Genomic DNA, 22,907 nt, shown 5'->3' with positions numbered 1-22,907 from the left:
ATGTACGTCAAAAGCACTGGGATAAGGGGTCAGTCTGCAGATGCTTAGCTAAAAAGGTAATCACAGAAGTAAAATATATATTAATATAACCGTGGTGGTTATGCAAAACCGGGGAATGGGTAATAAAGGGATTATCTATCTTTTTAAACAATAAAAATTCTAGTGTAGACTGCCCCTTTAAGTCAGGGTCAGACTAATATACTGCAGGAAAGTTCTTCCCTGTGAAAGGCAAATTTTGAGCAAAAAAAAAATGTATGCTTACCTGATAAATTTCTCTCTCTTGCGGTGTATCCAGTCCACGGGTTCATCCATTACTTGTGGGATATTCTCCTTCCCAACAGGAAGTTGCAAGAGGACACCCACAGCAGAGCTGTCTATATAGCTCCTCCCCTAACTGCCACCCCCAGCAAGAAAAAGGAGAAACTATAGGGTGCAGTGGTGACTGTAGTTTAAAAATAAAAAACACCTGCCTTAAAGTGACAGGGCGGGCCATGGACTGGATACACCACAAGAGAAAGAAATTTATCAGGTAAGCATAAATTCTGTTTTCTCTTGTAAGGTGTATCCAGTCCACAGGTTCATCAATTACTTGTGGGATACCAATAGCAAAGCTTTAGGACACGGATGAATGGAGGGACAAGGCAGGAACTTAAACGGAAGGCACCACTGCCTGCAAGACCATTCTCCCAAAAATAGCCTCAGAGGAAGCAAAAGTATCAAATTTGTAGAATTTAGAAAAAGTATGAAGCGAAGACCAAGTCGCCGCCTTACAAATCTGTTCAACAGAGGCCTCATTTTTAAAAGCCCATGTGGAAGCTACCGCTCTAGTGGAATGAGCTGTAATTCTTTGAGGAGGCTGCTGGCCTGCAGTCTCATAAGCTAAATGGATTATGCTTCTCAGCCAAAAAGAAAGAGAAGATGTCGAAGCCTTTTGGCCTCTCCTCTGTCCAGAGTAGACAACAAACAATGCAGATGTTTGACGAAAATCCTTAGTAGCTTGGAAATAGAACTTTAACGCACGAACCATGTCAAGATTGTGTAATAGACGTTCCTTTTTTGAAGAAGGCTTAGGACACAGTGACGGAACAACAATCTCCTGATTGATATTCTTATTAGATACCACCTTAGGAAGAAACCCAGGTTTGGTACGCAAAACTACCTTATCTGCATGGAAGATCAGATAAGGGGAATCACACTGTAAGGCAGATAACTCTGAAACTCTTCGAGCCGAAGAGATAGCTACCAAAAAACAGAACTTTCCAAGATAAAAGCTTGATATCTATAGAATAAAGAGGTTCAAACAGAACCCCTTGAAGAACTTTAAGAACTAAATTTAAACTCCATGGTGGAGCAACAGGTTTAAACACAGGCTTGATTCTAACTAAAGCCTGACAAAACGCCTGAACGTCTGGAACATCTGCCAGACCCTTGTGCAGAAGAATAGACAGAGCAGAAATCTGTCCCTTTAAGGAACTAGCTGACAATCCCTTCTCCAATCCTTCTTGGAGAAAGGATAATATCCTAGGAATCCTGACTTTACTCCATGAGTAACCCTTGGATTCACACCAATGAAGATATTTACACCATATCTTATGATAGATTTTCCTGGTGACAGGCTTTCGAGCCTGAATTAAGGTATCAATGACTGACTCGGAGAAACCACGTTTTGATAAAATCAAGCGTTCAATCTCCAAGCAGTTAGTCGCAGAGAAATTAGATTTGGATGTTTGAAAGGACCTTGGAGTAGAAGGTCATGCCTCAGCGGCAGAGTCCATGGTGGAAGGGATGACATGTCTACCAGATCTGCATACCAAGTCCTGCGTGTCCACGCAGGTGCTATCAAAATCACTGAAGCTCTCTCCTGCTTGATCTTGGCAATCAGACGAGGGAGGAGAGGAAATGGTGGGAACACATAAGCCAGGCTGAAGGACCAGGGCACTGCTAGAGCATCTATCAGCGCTGCCTGGGGATCCCTTGACCTGGACCCGTAACAAGGAAGCTTGGCATTCTGACGAGACGCCATCAGATCCAGTTCTGGTTTGCCCTATAGTTGAATCAGCTGGGCAAATACCTCCGGATGGAGCTCCCACTCCCCCGGATGAAAAGTCTGCCGACTTAGAAAATCCGCCTCCCAGTTCTCTACTCCTGGGATATGGATAGCTGAGAGATGGCAAGAGTGAACCTCTGCCCATAGAATTATCTTTGAAACCTCCAACATTGCCAGGGAACTTCTTGTTCCCCCCTGATGGTTGATATAGGCTACAGTCGTGATATTGTCCGACTGAAATCTGATGAACCTGACCGCAGCTAGTTGAGGCCAAGCCTGAAGAGCATTGAATATCGCTCTCAGTTCCAGAATGTTTATCAGAAGGAGGGCTTCCTCCTGAGTCCACGAACCCTGAGCCTTCAGAGAGTTCCAGACCATGCCCCAGCCCAGAAATCTGGCATCTGTCGTCACTATAGTCCACTCTGGCCTGCGGAAACTCATTTCCCTGGACAGATGGACCCAAGATAACCACCAGAGAAGAGAATCCCTGGTCTCTTGATCCAGATTTAGCAGAGTGGACAAATCTGTGTAATCCCCATTCCACTGATTGAGCATGCAAAGTTGCAGTGGTCTGAGATATAGGCGGGCAAACGGAACTATGTCCATTGCCGCTACCATTAGGCCGATTACTTCCATACACTGAGCCACTGACGGCCGAGAAGTGGAATGAAGAGCACGGCATGAAGTTAGTAGCTTTGATAACCTGACCTCTGTCAGAAAAATTTTCATTTCTACTGAATCTATCAGTGTTCCTAGGAAGGAAACTCTTGTGAGAGGGGAGAGAGAACTCTTTTCTTCGTTCACCTTCCACCCGTGAGACCTCAGAAAGGCCAGAACAATGTCCGTATGGGACTTGGCGATTTGAAAAATCGATGCCTGTATCAGAATGTCGTCTAGGTAAGGAGCCACTGCTATGCCCCATGGCCTTAGAACCTCCAGTAGGGACCCTAGAACCTTCATAAAGATTCTTGGTGCTGTGGCTAACCCGAAGGGAAGAGCCACAAACTGGTAATGCCTGTCTAAGAAGGCGAACCTGAGGAACTGATGATGATCTCTGTGAATCGGAATGTGGAGATAAGCATCCTTTAAGTCCACGGTAGTCATATATTGACCCTCCTGGATCATAGGGAGGATGGTTCGGGTAGTCTCCATCCTGAAGGATGGGACCCTGAGAAATTTGTTTAGGATCTTGAGATCCAAGATTGGTCTGAAAGTTCCCTCTTTTTTGGGAACTATAAACAGATTTGAATAGAAGCCCTGCCCCTGTTCCTCCCTTGGAACTGGGTGGATCACTCCCAAAACCAGTAGGTCTTGAACACAACGTAAGAATGCCTCTCTCTTTATCTGTTTTACAGATAATTGTGAGAGATGAAATCTCCCCTTTGGAGATGAAGCTTTGAAGTCCAGAAGATATCCCTGGGAAACAATCTCTAATGCCCAGGGATCCTGGACGTCTCTTGCCCAAGCCTGGGCGAAGAGAGAAAGTCTGCCCCCTACTAGATCCGGTCCCGGATTGGGGGCTACTCTTTCATGCTGTCTTAGAGGCAGCCGCAGGTTTCTTGGCCTGCTTCCCCTTGTTCCAAGCCTGGTTAGGTCTCCAGACTGGTTTGGACTGGGCAAAATTTCCCTCTTGTTTTGCATTAGAGGAAACTGAAGCTGCGCCACTCTTGAAGTTTCGAAAGGAACGAAAATGATTCTGTCTGTCCTTAACTTATTGGACCTATCCTGAGGAAGGGCATGACCTTTTCCTCCAGTAATATCAGAAATAATCTCCTTCAGACCAGGCCGAATAGGGTCTGTCCCTTGAAGGGGATGTTAAGAAGCTTAGACTTTGAAGTAACGTCTGCTGACCAGGACCAAAATGCTAAAACCTGAATTCTTAGCCGTTAGCTTGGCTAAATGAAAAATGGCGTCAGAAATAAAGGAGTTAACTAACTTAAGAGCTTTAATCCTGTCTAGAATATCGTCTAGCGGGGTCTCTACCTGTAGAGCCTCCTCAAGAGACTCAAACCAAAAAGCCGCTGCAGCAGTAACTGGGGCAATGCATGCAAGAGGCTGGAGAATAAAACCTTGATGTATAAAAATTTTCTTAAGGAGACCCTCCAATTTTTTATCCATAGGATCTAGGAAAGCACAACTGTCCTCGACGGAGATAGTTGTACGCTTAGCTAGGGTAGAGACTGCTCCCTCCACCTTAGGAACCGTCTGCCACAAGTCCCGTATGGCGGCATCTATGGGAAACATCTTTTTGAAAGCAGGAGGGGGAGAGAACGGCACACCTGGTCTATCCCATTCCTTAGTAATAATTTCCGAAAACCTCTTAGGGACTGGAAAAACATCAGTGTAAACAGGCACTACAAAGTATTTGTCCATTTTACACAATTTCTCTGGAACCACAATGGGGTCACAGTCATCCAGAGTCGCTAAAACCTCCCTAAGCAATAAGCGGAGGTGTTCAAGCTTAAATTTAAACGCTGTCATTTCAGAATCAGACTGAAGTAACGCCTTCCCTGAGTCTGAAATGTCACCCACAGATAGAAGCTCACCTGCCTCGGCTTCTGAGCATTGTGAGGGTATATCGGACACAGGCATTAAAGCGTCAGAAAGCTCTGTATTAGTTCTAGCCCCAAAGCTGTCTCGCTTTCCTTGTAGCCCTGGCAGTTTGGAGAATACCTCTGAGAGGGTAGCATTCATAACTGCCGCCATGTCCTGTAAGGTAAAAGAATTAGACGCGCTAGATGTACTTGGCGTCACTTGAGCGGGAGTTATAGGTTCTGACACATGCAGGCCCATTTATCAAAGGTCTTGCGGACCTGATCCGACACTGCGGATCAGGTCCGCAAGACCTCGCTAAATGCGGAGAGCAATACGCTCTCCGCATTTAACATTGCACCAGCAGCTCACAAGAGCTGCTGGTGCAACGCCGCCCCCTGCTGACTCGCGGCCAATCGGCCGCCAGCAGGGAGCTGTCAATCAACCCGATCGTATTCGATCGGGTTGATGTCTGGCGATTCCTGTCCGCCTGTTCAGAGCAGGCGGACAGGGTTATGGAGCAGCGGTCTTTTGACCGCTGCTTCATAAGTTGTGTTTCTGGCGAGTCTGAAGACTCGCCAGAAACACGGCCCTTCAAGCTCCATACGGAGCTTGATAAATGGGCCTGATGGGGAGAGCTAGATGGCATAATCTCCCTCTTTTCAGTCAGAGAATCCCCTGGAGATAAATCTTTAAGCACCATAATATGGTCTTTATAGTTTATAGAAATATCAGTACATTTGGTACACATTCTAAGAGGGGGTTCCACCATGGCTTCAAAACATATTGAACAAGGAGTTTCCTCTATGTCAGACATGTTTAACAGACTAGTAATGAGACAAGCAAGCTTGGAAAACACTTTAATAAAGGTGAAACAGCAATTAAACAAAAACGTTACTGTGCCTTTAAGAGAAAAAAACTAGCACTTAAACTGCAAAACAGTGTAAAAATACAGTAAAGTCTTTTAAATGTTTACAGTGTGTGTAAGGGACTAAAGCAACATTGTACCCACTTGCAAATGGATGATTAACCCCTTAGGCCCCAAACCGGATTGAAAAACGTTAAAAAACGTTAAAAATCAATTGAGCACCTTGCCACAGCACTGCTGAGGCTCCTACCTGCCCTCAAAAACGATTTTGTGCAGAAATAACCCCTTTGAAATGGTCCTCAGATGCCCGAGGAAACCTCTAGGGAAGCTGGATGTCTCAGTCTGAATTAAAACTGCGTAGTTAGAGTGCTAAAATAGGCCCCTCCCACCATGTACTGGATGTTAGAAGGGCCTTAAGAAAATACTCCTAGGAGTATCTGACTAGCCATGTGGAAACTAGGCCCCAAATAAAGACTTATCTCCCTCAGAGAAAAAACGTCCTATTTATGAAATCATGTAAATGTTTTGTCACTAAGTAATATGAATATTAACATGAGTATTGCCCTGTTTTGTAAGCATGATCCCAGTTGCTGTTAAATCACTGCATCAGGCTTACCTCAAATACACAAGGCTCTGTCAGCATTTTCTAGAACTTATTCATCTCTCTAGAAATAAAAATACTGAACATACCTCAAAGCAGGTAATCTGCAGACCGTTCCCCCAACTGAAGTTTTCCCATATTCTTCAGTTATGTGTGAGAACAGCAATGGACCTTAGTTACAAACCGCTAAGATCATCAAACCTCCAGGCAGAATTCTCCTTCTAATTTCTGCCTGAGAGTAAAACAGTACAACGCAGGTGCCGTTTAAAAATAACAAACTCTTGATTGAAGGTAAAACTACACTGTCACCACATATCTCTAGCTACTTCCCTTGTCGAGAGTTGCAAGAGAATGACTGGGGGTGGCAGTTAGGGGAGGAGCTATATAGACAGCTCTGCTGTGGGTGTCCTCTTGCAACTTCCTGTTGGGAAGGAGAATATCCCACAAGTAATGGATGAACCCGTGGACTGGATACATCTTACAAGAGAAAGAGGCTGCTCCTAGGGTGGTACCTACCCATTGAGCAAGCTATTTGGTTACACTAAATATTGATTCGATTTACATTTTTCTTCTGTTCACTCACTTTTTTTACACCTGCCTAAAAGAGAGGGGAGAGAGAGAGAGAGAAAGGTTGCTATAAATCCTCACTCAGTGTTCAACAGTACAGAAATACTGTAAATACCAGAGTGCATTATAATACAAATGTTCTATACAGTTCCTATAGAGATTGCACTCTCTGGAGATTTGTAAAGCTTAGCATATTTAAAGCTCAGTATGGGTACTTGATTTTACTGAGCTTAAAAAAGGTTTTGAAGGATGTTGTGTTAATAATTTTGTTTTGAAATTTTCCCTATGAGCTTTGCACCCAGGCTTGTCTGGGGTTACCTGCCTGAGCACCAAGGGCTGTTATATCTAGAGAAATAACAAAGGGTCACTCTTGTGTTTATCAAAGTATAATTTATTGAAGGCATACATTGTGTGGCCAAATGCTGTAACTAACTCTAGTCCCTAAAATATATATATAAGAATAGGGACCAGATTGGATAATTCATTTTGTAAATCACATAGCGTGAATGATTAATCTCTAACTCTTTTCAGTATTCAATATTTTTATCACCCATTAACTTGTCATATAACTGACAGGGTGCTTGTAATTACAAATTATGTCCTTACTTATTTAAAAAGACATTTAACATATCTTAGTTTTGTGTGAAATTATGCTTGCCCCACACTCCCTAGAGAGGACAAAAAGCAGTTATGTAACTAGCAAATGTAGGCAATTTGCAACCTAAGAAAGCCTAGGTTACAGATTTTGCTTTTGGATACTTTAGGAAAACTGGGAGAAAGCACAATCCTTACAATGTCCCTATAAATATATATATATATATTAATTTTTTTTTAAAGGATTGTAATTGACCCCAATGTTGCTTACATGTCAGAATGGCACCATGGGAGTTGTCAAAAGTTTAGTAGATAATTAAGAATATTGTAATATCTTATTAGTTATTAATCTAGAGTCTAACAAAGTACTTTGAATCTAGGCCGTTGTGTTTTATTTTGTTTTTTTGTGTTATTCTTTTTTTAAGTAAAAACAAGTAAAACTGTTATATGAGGAAAAAGACTTCAGAAGTATAAGAAAATGAATAGCAGATATTTCAGTTTCTAGAAACCATCCCAAAAGGAATAGCATTAGTCATAGCACATTTCACCCGGTTAGATAGTGCTAATATAATGCATTTCATCACACATCAAAGAGCAGTGTCTCTTGAAACCAAGGAAGGAAATAAACGTCATTGGCTCTGATTTGTTTTTTTATGTGTTAGTTGGATTGAGCAGAACTTTGTTTGTTAGAAATTACTCTAAGCCTGAACATTGTGTAGTTTTGTGTATATCATATTTTAGGAAATATTTTTTAGTTTTATCTTTGGTACCAGTACACTGAACATCTTTCTGAAGAAAGATTTACATAGATAAAAGTGTTTTGGATTGAGGGTAAATTTCAGTATGTAAAATAAAAGCAAAATATGGAAATAATATATGAATATTTTAAGGTGCTCTGCTTATGTAAAAATAAAGTGACCTGATTTGCTGTTGTTTTCCCCCCCAGCAATTACCGGTATATGACTTGAATTGCATTGTATCCAAAAGTAAAACTTTATTAAAGGAATAATTATAAAAATGATACATTTTACAGACATTTTATTATGTACAAATTACCTTTCAAGGAATAGAAACCCCTTTTTGTGCACCATTGGGAGCCTGCACATATATACCTCTTGTCATTGGCTCACTTAATATGTTATGCTAGCTCCCAATAGTAAAGATAAAAATAACTACCTTAAAAAAGATAAGAAATTTTAAAACCTCTGGCGCTACAAAAAATATTTGTTGCTAAAATTGGAAAATAGAAAAAATTGGATAAATGTGATATGACCTACTTGGTTAAAAAACGTTATAAAACATCCTTTGGTCTTAGTGATAACTTAAACAACGTTTGTTATATGTGAAAAAATATGTTTTTATTACATCAAAAAAATAAATAAACAATATGCAGATAAAAAATATATAGCTGATCAGCTAGTACAATTAAAAATAAATAAATAAGTGCAGTATCAAATATAAAATAGCATAAACACAACAGAAATACACAATAGAACTTGATCCAAAGAAAGTTCATAAGCCTTCAAGGGTTAATATGGGTTAGATCCAGATCGGAACGAAATCAGAGACTCCTTCAACAGCTGAGATGTCGAATGCCAATTGTAGCTGGAAGGGAGCTGAAATGACAATGAATCCAAATCAAAAGAACAGCAGAGAACCAAAATTGAGGTGTTCAATTTTACTTACACCGTGTTTTGGTCTCTGCAGCAGCGGTCAGACACTGAAAGATAACAGTGGAAGCGGATGTTTCTTTAATGTAGAAGCCGATGTCAGATAACTGCTCCACTCAGGGATTCTCACAGTATCGAAGCCGGTCTGTAATGACTACGTCACGTAACGTCAGAGTGGGCGGAGCAACGCGTTTTTTATTGGCCGAGTTGAGTCAATTCACTTAGTTTCCGTGCGAGCCTTTAGGCTCACCGTAAAAACAGGAGTTAAGAAGCAGCGGTCTATAGACCGCTGCTCCTTAACTCATACGCCAACTCTGGGGCTGCGTACAACAATCCGCCCGATCCTATACGATCAGGGTGATTGACACCCCCTGCTAGTGGCCAATTGGCCTCAAATTTGTAAGGGGCGGTATTGCACAAGCAGTTCACTGGAACTGCTTGTGCAATGCTGAATACAGACAGCGTTTGCTGTCTGCATTCAGCAATGTCTGGCAGACATGATACGCTATAGCGTATCATGTCCGACAGACTTTAATAAATTGACCCCTAAATGTGAATAACTGAGATAAGAGGCGGCCTTCAAGAGTTTAGAAATTAGCCTTCCTAGGTTTAGCTTTCAACTAAGAATACCAAGAGAACAAAGCAAATTTGATGATAAAAGTAAATTGGAAAGTTGATTAAAATGGCATGCCCTATCTCAATCAGGAAAGTTTAATTTTGACCTGATCGAACATTTAACACCTACAGAGGGGTAAAATAAAACATTGTTATCGTCAGTCCCAGATTGGTTATGCAATATTGGTCTGGAAACTAAAACAGCTGCTTAGCTGATTACTTCACGCCAATAGGAAGTTCCATGCGGTCCTAACAGTGCTGGGCTTTAACAACGTTAGGACGGTATGACCTTATATGGCGTTCTGCAGCCTCCTCCTTTGAGTAAATAGTAAATATGACTAGGGGCATGCCTAGCATCATGGGCAGTCCACCATGATATGATCCTGACATTGAAATCATGTAATAGCATCAAAGAAAGTGGGATTTTATTTCTCCAGCAAGTGTTTCTTCCGGTGTTAAACACTTGCCCCCAAAATGAAGGAGTTAAGCAAGGCATATGTGTGTAGCCACCAATAACTAGCCTTGTTTAGCTCAGGATCACACCAGAGATTACTTTAACCCCTTAATGACTGAGGACGTACGCCATACGTCCTCAGAAAAAATACAGTTAACGCCTGAGGACGTATGGCGTACGTCCTCGGTTTGGAAAGCAGCTGCTTTCCGGTTATTGCAGGATGCCTCAATATCGAGGCATCCTGCAATAACAATTTGTACCCCTCCGGTGCAGAGAGAGCCACTCTGTGGCCCTCTCTACACCGGACATCGATGGCCGCAATCGTTGGTGGGTGGGAGCTGCAGTGGGAGGCGGGTGGGCGGCCATCGATGGTTTCTGAGACACAGAGGGGAGCGGGATCGGGGGCGGGACAGTCAGGGGCGCGCACAGACACGCGCTTGTGCACAGGGGGGACGGCGGGCGGGCGCGTGCACGGGGAGGGAGTGGGTGGGAACCGCTTACACTACAGAAATGATCCTGTATAAGTGGGAGGAAGAGGGGGAATAAATGCCCCAAAAAAGTAATCTAAGGGATCTGGGAGGGGGTGGGGGTAGGGGTTGGTCGTGGGGAAGCTACACTACAGAAAAACATAAAAAATAAAATAAAAAAGAGAAAAAATATTGTAAACTGGGTACTGGCAGACAGCTGCCAGTACCCAAGATGGCCCCCAATAAGGCAGAGGGGGGGGGGTTTGAGAGCTGTTTTGGGGGGATCAGGGAGGTTGGGGGCTAAGGGGGGATCCTACAAAGTAGCATATGTAAATATGCTAAAGATGTATTTTATTTTATTTTAAAAAAACTTTTATTTTAGTACTGGCAGACTTTCTGCCAGTACTTAAGATGGCAGGGACAATTGTGGGGTGGGGGAGGGAAGGGAGCTGTTTGGGAGGGATCAGGGGGTCTGATGTGTCAGGTGGGAGGCTGATCTCTACACTAAAGCTAAAATTAACCCTGCAAGCTCCCTACAAACTACCTAATTAACCCCTTCACTGCTAGCCATAATACACGTGTGATGCGCAGCAGCACTTAGCGGCCTTCTAATTACCAAAAAGCAACGCCAAAGTCATATATGTCTGCTATTTCTGAACAAAGGGGATCCCAGAGAAGCATTTACAACTATTTGTGCCATAATTGCACATGCTGTTTGTAAATAATTTCAGTGAGAAACCTAAAATTGTGAAAAATTTTGCGTTTTTTTTAATTTGATTGCATTTGGCGGTGAAATGGTGGCATGAAATATACCAAAATGGGCCTAGATCAATACTTGGGGTTGTCTACTACACTACACTGAAGCTAAAATTAACCCTAGAAGCTCCCTACATGCTCCCTAATTAACCCCTTCACTGCTGGGCATAATACACGTGTGGTGCGCAGTCGCATTTAGCAGCCTTCTAATTAGTAAAAAGCAAAACCAAAGCCATATATGTCTGCTATTTATGAACAAAGGGGATTCCAGAGAAGCATTTACAACCATGTATGCTATAATTGCATAAGTTTTTTGTAAATAATTTCAGTGAGAAACCTAAAGTTTGTGAAAAAAATTGTGAAAAAGTGAAAAAAAAAATTATTTGATCGCATTTGGCGGTGAAATGGTGGCATGAAATATACCAAAATGGGCCTAGATCAATACTTTGGGATGTCTTCTAAATAAAAATATATACATGTCAATGGATATTCAGGGATTCCTGAAAGATATCAGTGTTCTAATGTAACTAGCGCTAATTTTGAAAAAAAGTGGTTTGGAAATAGCAAAGTGCTACTTGTATTTATGGCCCTATAACTTGCAAAAAAAGCAAAGAACATGTAAACATTGGGTATTTCTAAACTCAGGACAAAATTTAGAAACTATTTAGCATATGTTTTTTTTGGTGGTTGTAGATGTGTAACAGATTTTGGGGGTCAAAGTTAGAAAAAGTGTGTTTTTTTCCATTTTTTCCTCATATTTTATAATTTTTTTATAGTAAATTATAAGATATGATGAAAATAATGGTATATTTTGAAAGTCCATTTAATGGCGAGAAAAACGGTATATAATATGTGTGGGTACATTAAATGAGTAAGGGGAAAATTACAGCTAAACACAAACACCCCAGAAATGTAAAAATAGCCTTGGTCCCAAACGGACAGAAAATGGAAAAGTGCTGTGGTCATTAAGGGGTTAACTGCTTTCAACTTTGTTGTTGTTAAACCCAAAGTTCTGTTCAAGCAATAGTGAAAAACTAATATGCTCTAGTACACGAGAACATTGTATTATTGATAAACTACGTGTTTTTTCATGATTTAGACAGAGTAAAATAAAAAAAAACTCAAATTTTCTGAAGAAAATTTTTTGAGCACGAGCACTATATGGCAGCATCTTTGCAAGAAAGCGTTTAACAATGTTAAACACTTATACAGAGCTTTAAACGGTAGCAGTGTCTGCACAATGCAAATTATTTTTAAAAACATTCATTGTAAAGTGATGGAAGTAAATTTGATAATAGAAATCAAATTTTAATCTTTTTTTTTTTTTTTTAAATTACATGCTTTATCTGAATATTGAAGTTTTTTGGGGGTTTCACTTCCCATTTAAGAACAGAAATTTAAAAAGAGGACAAAAAAATTATACAATTTTAGATGACAGAGCAGTCACTCAAGATAAGTCTGTATTCAAATAAATAAATAAATTCATAAATGTAATTCAATACAATTAAAGGTGTAGAATAATGTGTCAAATTTTGTATTTTCAGCATTTTCCAATATACAATTAGTAGCTACTGCAACTTCTATCAAATGGAGTGTTTAATACAGTAAACTTGCCCCAGTCTATACTAATGAACTGTTTTATTGCCTATAGATTAACGAGAGAGCTCTATGCCAATGCCTTACTTTTATTTTTATTCATAAATCTGAATTTTTGCAGGTCAAGATGCCTATTGTTTCTTTACTTCTGTGTCCTCTTATAACAGAATGAATATTACTGTAGGTTAGACTTCTTGTGGAAGAACAAATTCAAAAAAGAACGGGAAGAAATTGAGACAATGGAGAACCTAAATCGGGTGTTATTAGAAAATGTGCTCCCTGCTCATGTGGCTGAACACTTTCTAGCAAGAAACTTGAAAAATGAGGTAAGTAAAATCAATTGAGCATTGATTTAATTGTTTAACATAATATGTGATTTTTCACTAATAGTCCTAGATATGCTATGGGTCCATCCTCATTAAGAGCTGACATTAGAAAAGCACACTCCCCCAGTATGGACCATCCCTGTCCCAACATTTAATGTGTCCTATAGAAAGAATAAGACTATACATTATACCTCCTGATACCATAACCACTTCTTCATAAACACTGCACCTTCTCACACCCTCACCCCCTGTTGGTAATGCAGCCCCCCCCCCAAAGTATAGGACATGGGACAGTTGCCCTTCTCGGTTTACAAAAGGGCAAGCCTGCAAGTGCATTCAGATTCAGACAAGTGCAAAAATTCTCGATTTTTTTCCCTTTATTCGAAAATTCAAAACAAGAATAAACAAACGCATGTGACACACACACTTAGTTGAGTCATTCATGCAGTTAAAACTGTTACCCTACATTATGGAAAGCTTCACTTTTGTTCTTTGCAAAAAAAAAAAATTGTGATGTGGCTAGCTTGTAGTAGTGATTCCCGGCAGATATTCTCAATAAGAAATATGGGGATAACACATTTCTATTAAAAAAAACAAAAACAAAACAATGTTGTCAAAATTAATCTGACCTTTACATTTCCAGAAACTAATCATGGATAAAGTTAAAGGATTACTTTCTGTTATAATTTTTAAGCTAAACAACTAACATATTAAAGTTAATAAACATTAATTAAAACCTACTGACCTATATTTTCTCCAAAACGAAGTTTCATAACGTTCTAAAAGTTATATATTTTATTTGCCGATGATGTCAAGTTATCCTGCCCACTATTTTCAGCACTGCATGTTCAAAATACTTAAACCAGTAACTTTGTGTTTAAAGCGCCATTTTGAAACCTTGGTATTGTAAACGGATTGGTACAGAGCAAAGGATACCCACGGAGTGGGTTTGGAAAACAATTAAATTTGCAGACAAGATTTCTGATATACGGTAGAGATATGTTAATGAAAGGCTATTGATAAAAAGCGTATTTGGGGTAGTTAGTTAGTAACAGGCATAGAAAATATTTACTTACAGTGGCCCTTTAAATAATTTTTTTCTAAAACACAGTTTTTGTCTGTACACGTCTTGTTGTCCTGTACAGTTAGATTACAGCTGGCGCAGCAGCTTGAGTGTTAACTTTAGAAGAAGTTAAAGTTTTGCGTGCATTGGGTAGCGCTCATATTAAGTTGAAAGTAAAAAGTTTGTGTACGGGCAAAGAGTTGGACTTTGCGACCATGATAACGTATTCTCCCAATTTAATGAACACCTATTCTCGACTGCTAACCTGAACTGAGCTATTAATATTACATATTCCAATCTTCTTTACATAGATTTTTTTTATCTCTATATATGTACTGTATAAGATTATTATTTTGTAAAATACATTACATATATATATATATATATACAATATATATATATATATATATATATATATATATATACACAAACCATATATATATATCACATATTTGTAGAAAGGCACTAACAGGATTTATGTATAAAAATATAAACTCTCTCTCTCTAAATATATATATATATATATATATATATATATATATATATATATATATATATATATATATATATATACTGTGTATGGATTATTATCTTGTAAAATACATATCTATCTATCTTTATATATATATATATATACATATAAATCAATGCCATATATATATATATTCACATATTTGTAGAAAGGCACTGACAGGATTTATATATAAAAATATAAACTACCTTTATCTTAGATCCATTAAAACGTGTTGGCATTTTGGCTGAGACACCAGCCTTTTTTTAAGACATCTTAACTGAGTGAGCATTTTTTAGATAGTATGCACTTTATATTGTTGTCTCGAAAAAGTCTGGTTTCTCAGCCGACACATCAACACGTTTTAATGGACCTAAAATAAAGGAAGTTATTATTTTTAGACGTAATTTCTGTGAGTGTCTTTCTACAAATATGTGACTGAATACAAAGACTTTTAAAGTTGCACCTAGGTATTTATATAAATGAAATGTATATTTAAAAATACATAGAACATTTTCCATATGTGAAGAACATTGGAGTGTGTATATATATATATATATATATATATATATATATATATATATATATATATGTATATATATATATATATATAGTGTGTGTGTTTATATGAGTATATATGTATGTATATAAATAAAAACACTATAAATACATATATACATGCATACACTACATATACAAAAATGCTAGTATCCCGACTTTACATGTCTTGTTAAACAAAATGTATATTCTAAGACTAAACAATGATATTATAATTTGACTAAGGAAGAGAATGATGTCCTAAAATCTTTAAAGAACAACAATAAGTTAGTTTTGATAGGTACTGATAAGGGAAGGGCCATCATGGTTCAAAATTAAGTTTATGAAATGTTAAACATGGATCCTACTACAGTGTTTCAGACAGATATTGTAGAACTCTTGGATAGAGGTGTACAGAGGGGTCTGTTGGATAAGAAGGCCAAGCAATTTTTGCAACAGAATTTCCATATTAGACCTGTGTTATACTGAATACCAAATATCCATAAAGATGTTAATAACCCATCCCCGGGCATCCTATAATTTCTGCTATGGCATCTATCATGCAACCAGTAGCACAATTTATTGACCATTGGTTACTGCCTTGTGTATGGTCGCTGAAAACTGTGGTTAAAGACACACTAAAAAATGTACAGATTTTGGAGGATAGTCCTGATCCAGTGGCAGATTCCATGATTCTTGTCACATTATATGGGTCCAGTCTTTACACCAATATTTCCATGGATGAGGTTATACGAGTTGTAGGATAAACCATACAAAATAATGAATTGTTTTAAGGTCTCGATGTCCAATATTTGTTGGAAATTCTTAATTTCATTCAGACCAGAAATTATTTTAAATTTGAGAAGGATCTTTATTTTTAGAAGCTAGGGACCGCAATGGGGTCAAATGTTAGAGCCCCTTTTTTTTCATAACAGACACCTTATTATTATACCGTATATCTTTGAGCACTTATAACTTTTTTAGAAATGTTTTTTATGAAAACATTTTTAAAAGATAGCATTTATATACTGTAAGTGTAACTGTACTTTTAAATGTAATTATAATGTGTCTAAAGCCACTTTTTTAAATTCTCTACCCTTTATGCGAGTTCTTCAGTCGTCCTAACCCAACAAATGCAAATCGTGATTGCACTCAAACAAAAAAGTTTACTTTGAACTTGTAATACGTGCGCTATTTAAAACATAGCTGCTCCTTCAAACTCATTATGTTTGCTAAGGTTTCTTGCAGAAATGATACATTAAAAGCTTTGTTGCTCTGGCTGTTCAATGTATTTTTGAATAAATCTATTAAGAAGAAATTGAAGAAATGTATTAAGAAATGTAATGTGTTATAAATTCATATTTATAATGTATGCTGAATGTAACTTCACAAAAACAAGAATTCAATTGTAGATATATCTTTATTTTCTAACATAGGGGCCTATTTATTATAGTGCGAGCGGACATGATCTGATATTGCGGATCATGATCGTTGCACATCGATAAATGTCGACAGCATACGCTCTCAGCATTTATCATTGCACCAGCAGTTCTTGTGAACTGCTGGTGCAATACCGCCCCCTGCAGATTTGCGGCCAATCGGCTGCTAGCAGGGGGTGTCAATCAACCTGATCATATTCGATCAGGTTGATTTCTGGGGATGTCTGTCTGCCACCTCAGAGCAGGCAGACAGGTTATGGAGCAGCGGGCTTAAAGGGACATGAAACCCAAATTTTTTCTCTCATGATTTAGAAAGAGCATACAATTATAAACAACTTTCTAATTTACTTCTATTATCTATTTTGCTTCATTCTCTTGATATTCTTTGCTGAAAAGCATATCTAGATATGCTTAGTAGCTGCTGATTGGTAACTGCACACTGATGCCTCCTGTGATTGGTTCACTGTGTGCATTGCTATTTCTTCATTAAAGTATATCTAAAGAATGAACCAAATTAGGTAATAGAAGTAAATTGGAATGTTGTTTAAAATTGTATTCTCTACCTTAATCATGAAAGAAAATATTTGGGTATAGTGTACCTTTAAATATGGAGCTTGCTAAATATGCCCCATAGTGTTTTCTAATAGAATGGGTAAAGGGAATTTATTGGGTGATATCTATCAAGCCGTCAACTTTGTTGAATTCAACAGCACCAATACACTCGCCTAACATCGCCTAACATCGTGGCACGGACCTGAATATGCTCTCCTTATTTATAAAAAAAGCCATCAAAAAGACAGGCACCAAGTACGGGGCGATGAGCATCGGAATGTTAACTAACAGTCATCGATCTAGTGTCTATTCGGCTTTTTACCAACTTTATTTATACCCTGTCACTAAACACTGCCACATTACTAAAATGTTTAACCCCTATCCCGCCACTCCCGGACCCCGCGGCCACTAAATAAAATTTATTAACCCCTATTCCGACGCTCCCAGACCCCACCGCAACCTAAATAAAAGTATTGACCCCTATCCCACTGCTCGTGGACCCTGCTGCCACTAAATAAAATGTATTAACCCCTATTCCGCCGCTCCCCGACCCCGCCGCAATCTAAATAAAAGTATTAACCCCTATCCTGCCGCTCCTGGACCCCGCCGCCACTAAATAAACTTATTAACCCCTAAACCTCTCTCCCACATCACTACCACTAACTAAACTGTCAGCCTCCCACATCGCGATAAACTAAATAAAGCTATTAACCCCTAAACTTAACAACCCGCTAACTATAAATTAAACATCCCTATCTTCAAATAAACTTAAACTTAGCTGTAGAATTAAAATAAACTATTTTTAAACTATTAATTAACCTACCCTAACTATTATCCTACACTTAAAGGGACAGTCAAGTCCAAAAAAAAACTTTCATGATTTAAACAGGGCATGCAATTTTAAACAACTTCCCATTTTACTTTTATCACCAATTTTGCTTTGTTCTCTTGGTATTCTTAGTTGAAAGCTAAACCTAGGAGGTTCATATGCTAATTTCTTAGACCTTGAAGACTGCCTCTAATCTGAATACATTTTGACCACTAGAGGTCATTAGTTCACATGTTTCATATAGATAACATTGAGCTCATGCACGTAAAGTGACCTAGGAGTGAGCACTGATTGGCTAAACTGCATGTCTGTCAAAAGAACTGAAATAAGGGGGCAGTCAGCAGAGGCTTAGATACAAGATAATTACAGAGGTAAAACGTGTATTATTATAACTGTGTTGGATATGCAAAACTGGGGAGTGGGTAATAAAGGGATTATCTTTCTTTTTAAACAACAAAAATTCTGGTGTTGACTGTCCCTTTAAATTAAACTTCCAATTAAATTAACTAAATTACATATTTAAAAAACCTAACCCTACTCAAATTATTTAAATATACTATTAAACATCATTAAAAATTACTAACTTACAAAAAAAAACCCCGCTAAATTACAAAAAATAAAAAACACTAAATTACGAACAAAAACAAAAAAATGGCGAAGTCTTCATCCAGACGGCATCTTCTATCTTCATCCATCCGGCACGGAGCAGGTCCATCCTGAAGACATCCGGCGCAGAGCTCCTCTTTAATACGGTTGCCGCTGTAAACTGGAACTTGAATGCAAGTGACGTCATACAAGACGGCGTCCCTTGCATTCCTATTGGCTGAAAGGTTCCAATCAGCCAATAGGATTAGAGCTGCTAAAATCCTATTGGTTGTTCCAATCAGCCAATAGGATTTGAGCAGCTCTCATCCTATTGGCTGTTCCAATCAGCCAATAGGATGAGAGCTCAATCCTATTGGCAGCTCTAATCCTATTGGCTGATTGGAACCTTTCAGCCAATAGGAATGCAAGGGACGCCATCTTGGATGATGTCACTTGCATTCAAGTTAAAGGGACATTAAACACCTAATGAAAATTGCTGAAACCTACTTTTTCTTATAAATAAAAATAAAATAATCACTGCTGTTTATTTTATCTGTTCCTCTTACCCCAAACTTTTCAAAGGGATTGTTTTGAAATACAGTGTTGAGCCAGTGCCAAATTTCCTATGTAAGCTGCCATATTGTAGCGTGCGTTACAGGGCTCAGTAGTCACATGACACAGCATATTGGCTGTTACATACAGTACTTAGAGAAATATAACATTTGCCTTTCCTTTCATGACATTTGATCCTGGTAATGTGAATCACTAAGGGCTGACAGCTTAGTGTTCGTTTAGCAAGGATCGTTGGTATGCATTATTTATCAGTGTGATCTACTCCTGTCAGTGAAAGGAGTAGATCACACTGATAAATAATGCATAGGAACGATCCTTGCTAAACGAATACTAAGCTGACTTTCAGCCCTTAGTGATTCACATTACCAGGATCAAAGGTCATGAAAAGCAGAAATCATCTGCACAAACAAACTTCACTCCGTTCCGTTATAGCTTCCCCCTCCCTCTCCCCCCCCTGGAGCATGTCAGTAATTGACAATAACAGTGCCTGAACACACTGCTTAGAGCAGAAAACTTGTGGAGTTTCAAAAAAATATAAATCTGTGTTGGGAAGTTAAAAACATAAATAATGCACTTAGCATTTGCTGCATAATGTGTATTATATACAATAGACTGGCAAATTAAATCTATTTACACCCTGACTGAGAAATAAATGTGTCTCACTGCAGTTCACATGCTGCAGGCAAATGTTATATTCCTCTAAGTACTGTATGTAACAGCCAATATGCTGTGTCATGTGACTACTTAGCCCTGTAACGCACGCTACAATATGGCATCTTGCATAGGAAATTTGGCACTGGCTCAACACTGTATTTCAAAACAATCCCTTTGAAAAGTTTGGGGTAAGAGGAACAGATAAAATAAACAGCAGTGATTATTTTATTTTTATTTATAAGAAAAAGTAGGTTTTGGGGATTATTAGAAGACAAGTGTTAAGGGTCCCTTTAAGGATGAAGATAGAAGATGCTGTCTAGATGAAGACTTTGCCGGTTGGATGAAGATGGAAGAGGCTGCCCGGATGAAGACTTCTTGCCGTCCAGATAAAGACTTCTTGCCGGCTGGATGGATCTTTCAAGCGGGACTTCAATAACTGTAAGTGGATCATCAGCGGTGTTAGCTTTATTTAAGGTTTTTTTGGGTGGGTTTTATTTTTAGAGTAGGGTCTGGGCAGGTAAAAGAGCTAAATGCCCTTTTAAGGGCAATGCCCATACAAATGCCCTTTTCAGGGCAATGGGGAGCTTAGGTTATTTTAGATAAGGTTTTTATTTGGGAGTTGGTTGTTTGGTTGGTGGGTTTTACTGTTGGGGGTGTTTGTATTTTTTTTACAGGTAAAAGAGCTGATTTATTTGGGGCAATTCCCCATAAAAGGCCCTTTTAAGGGCCATTGGTAGTATATTGTAGGCTAGGTTTTTTTATTTTGGGGGGGCTTTTTTTTATTTTGATAGGGCTATTAGGTGTAATTCTTTTTTATTTTTGATAATGTGGTTTGTTTTTTTCGTAATTTAGTGGTTTTTATTTTTTGTAACTTTGAGGTTTTTTTTTTTATTTTAGTAATTTTTAATAATGTTTAATAGTATATTTAAATAATTTAAGTAGGGTTAGGTTTTTCTAATATGTAATTTAGTTAATTTAATTGGTAGTTTAATTTAAGTGTAGGATAATAGGGTAGGTTAATAGTTTAAAAATAGTTTATTTTAATTCTACAGCTAAGTTTAAATTTATTTGAAGATAGGGATGTTGTAATTTTAATTTAAAGTTAGCGGGTTGTTAGGTTTAGGGGTTAATAGCTTAATTTAGTTTATCGCAATGTGGGGAGCTGGCGGTTTAGGGGTTAATAGGTTTAGTTAGTGTTAGTGATGTGGGAGGCCAGAGGTTTAGGGGTTAATACGTTTATTTAGTGGCGGCGGAGCCCGGGAGCGGCGGGATAAGTGTTAATACTTTTATTTACTGTAGGTTGCGGCGGGGTCGGGAAGCGGCGGAATAGGGGTTAATACATTTTATTTAGGTTTGCGGCAATGTCGGGGGTGGCAGATTAGGGGTGTTTAGACTCGGGTTTATGTTAGGGTGTTAGGTGTAAACGTTACATGTTTTCTATCATAGAAATCAATGGGATATCTGGCAGCATCGAACATAAGCTTTCGCTGCTTTCAGACTCCCATTGATTCCTATGGCATTCGCGGCCTCCAGGGTGGAGGATTGAAAACCAGGTACTCTGGGCCAGAATAGCCGTGAGCGTACCTGTTAACTATTTGAAAACTTTGAAAAAGTGTCAAATAGAGCCGAATGTGTGTGTATTCGGAACATCTGTAATGACGTAAGCATCGATCTGCGTCAGATTGAGACCGGCGGATCGTATGTTACGTCACAGATTTCAACTTTTGCCGGTCTGTAGGCTTTGATAACTAGGTCGGATCAAGCTCACAACAAATATGCTGCGGAAATTTGGCACTGGCTCAACACTGTATTTCAAAACAATCCCTTTGAAAAGTTTGGGGTAAGAGGAACAGATAAAATAAACAGCAGTGATTATTTTATTTTTATTTATAAGAAAAAGTAGGTTTTGGGGATTATTAGAAGACAAGTGTTAAGGGTCCCTTTAAGGATGAAGATAGAAGATGCTGTCTAGATGAAGACTTTGCCGGTTGGATGAAGATGGAAGAGGCTGCCCGGATGAAGACTTCTTGCCGTCCAGATAAAGACTTCTTGCCGGCTGGATGGATCTTTCAAGCGGGACTTCAATAACTGTAAGTGGATCATCAGCGGTGTTAGCTTTATTTAAGGTTTTTTTGGGTGGGTTTTATTTTTAGAGTAGGGTCTGGGCAGGTAAAAGAGCTAAATGCCCTTTTAAGGGCAATGCCCATACAAATGCCCTTTTCAGGGCAATGGGGAGCTTAGGTTATTTTAGATAAGGTTTTTATTTGGGAGTTGGTTGTTTGGTTGGTGGGTTTTACTGTTGGGGGTGTTTGTATTTTTTTTACAGGTAAAAGAGCTGATTTATTTGGGGCAATTCCCCATAAAAGGCCCTTTTAAGGGCCATTGGTAGTATATTGTAGGCTAGGTTTTTTTATTTTGGGGGGGCTTTTTTTTATTTTGATAGGGCTATTAGGTGTAATTCTTTTTTATTTTTGATAATGTGGTTTGTTTTTTTCGTAATTTAGTGGTTTTTATTTTTTGTAACTTTGAGGTTTTTTTTTTTATTTTAGTAATTTTTAATAATGTTTAATAGTATATTTAAATAATTTAAGTAGGGTTAGGTTTTTCTAATATGTAATTTAGTTAATTTAATTGGTAGTTTAATTTAAGTGTAGGATAATAGGGTAGGTTAATAGTTTAAAAATAGTTTATTTTAATTCTACAGCTAAGTTTAAATTTATTTGAAGATAGGGATGTTGTAATTTTAATTTAAAGTTAGCGGGTTGTTAGGTTTAGGGGTTAATAGCTTAATTTAGTTTATCGCAATGTGGGGAGCTGGCGGTTTAGGGGTTAATAGGTTTAGTTAGTGTTAGTGATGTGGGAGGCCAGAGGTTTAGGGGTTAATACGTTTATTTAGTGGCGGCGGAGCCCGGGAGCGGCGGGATAAGTGTTAATACTTTTATTTACTGTAGGTTGCGGCGGGGTCGGGAAGCGGCGGAATAGGGGTTAATACATTTTATTTAGGTTTGCGGCAATGTCGGGGGTGGCAGATTAGGGGTGTTTAGACTCGGGTTTATGTTAGGGTGTTAGGT

The 22,907-nt window shown here is 38.5% G+C and overlaps 1 protein-coding gene across 1 annotated transcript in view; it reads left to right on the top strand.

Annotated features, from left to right (window-relative positions):
• The window catches only part of ADCY2 (adenylate cyclase 2), a 1,612,539-nt gene that overhangs the window by 1,476,950 nt on the left and 112,682 nt on the right, over window positions 1-22,907 (top strand). The window contains exon 24 of the mRNA XM_053715803.1: window positions 12,935-13,093. Within this exon, the coding sequence (XP_053571778.1) occupies window positions 12,935-13,093 (159 nt within the window). The remainder of the gene's footprint in view (window positions 1-12,934; window positions 13,094-22,907) is intronic.

Source organism: Bombina bombina, chromosome 5 (assembly GCF_027579735.1).
Source record: "Bombina bombina isolate aBomBom1 chromosome 5, aBomBom1.pri, whole genome shotgun sequence".
Classification (NCBI taxonomy): Eukaryota; Metazoa; Chordata; class Amphibia; order Anura; family Bombinatoridae; genus Bombina; species Bombina bombina.
This window is presented reverse-complemented; position numbering and strand designations above follow the sequence as displayed.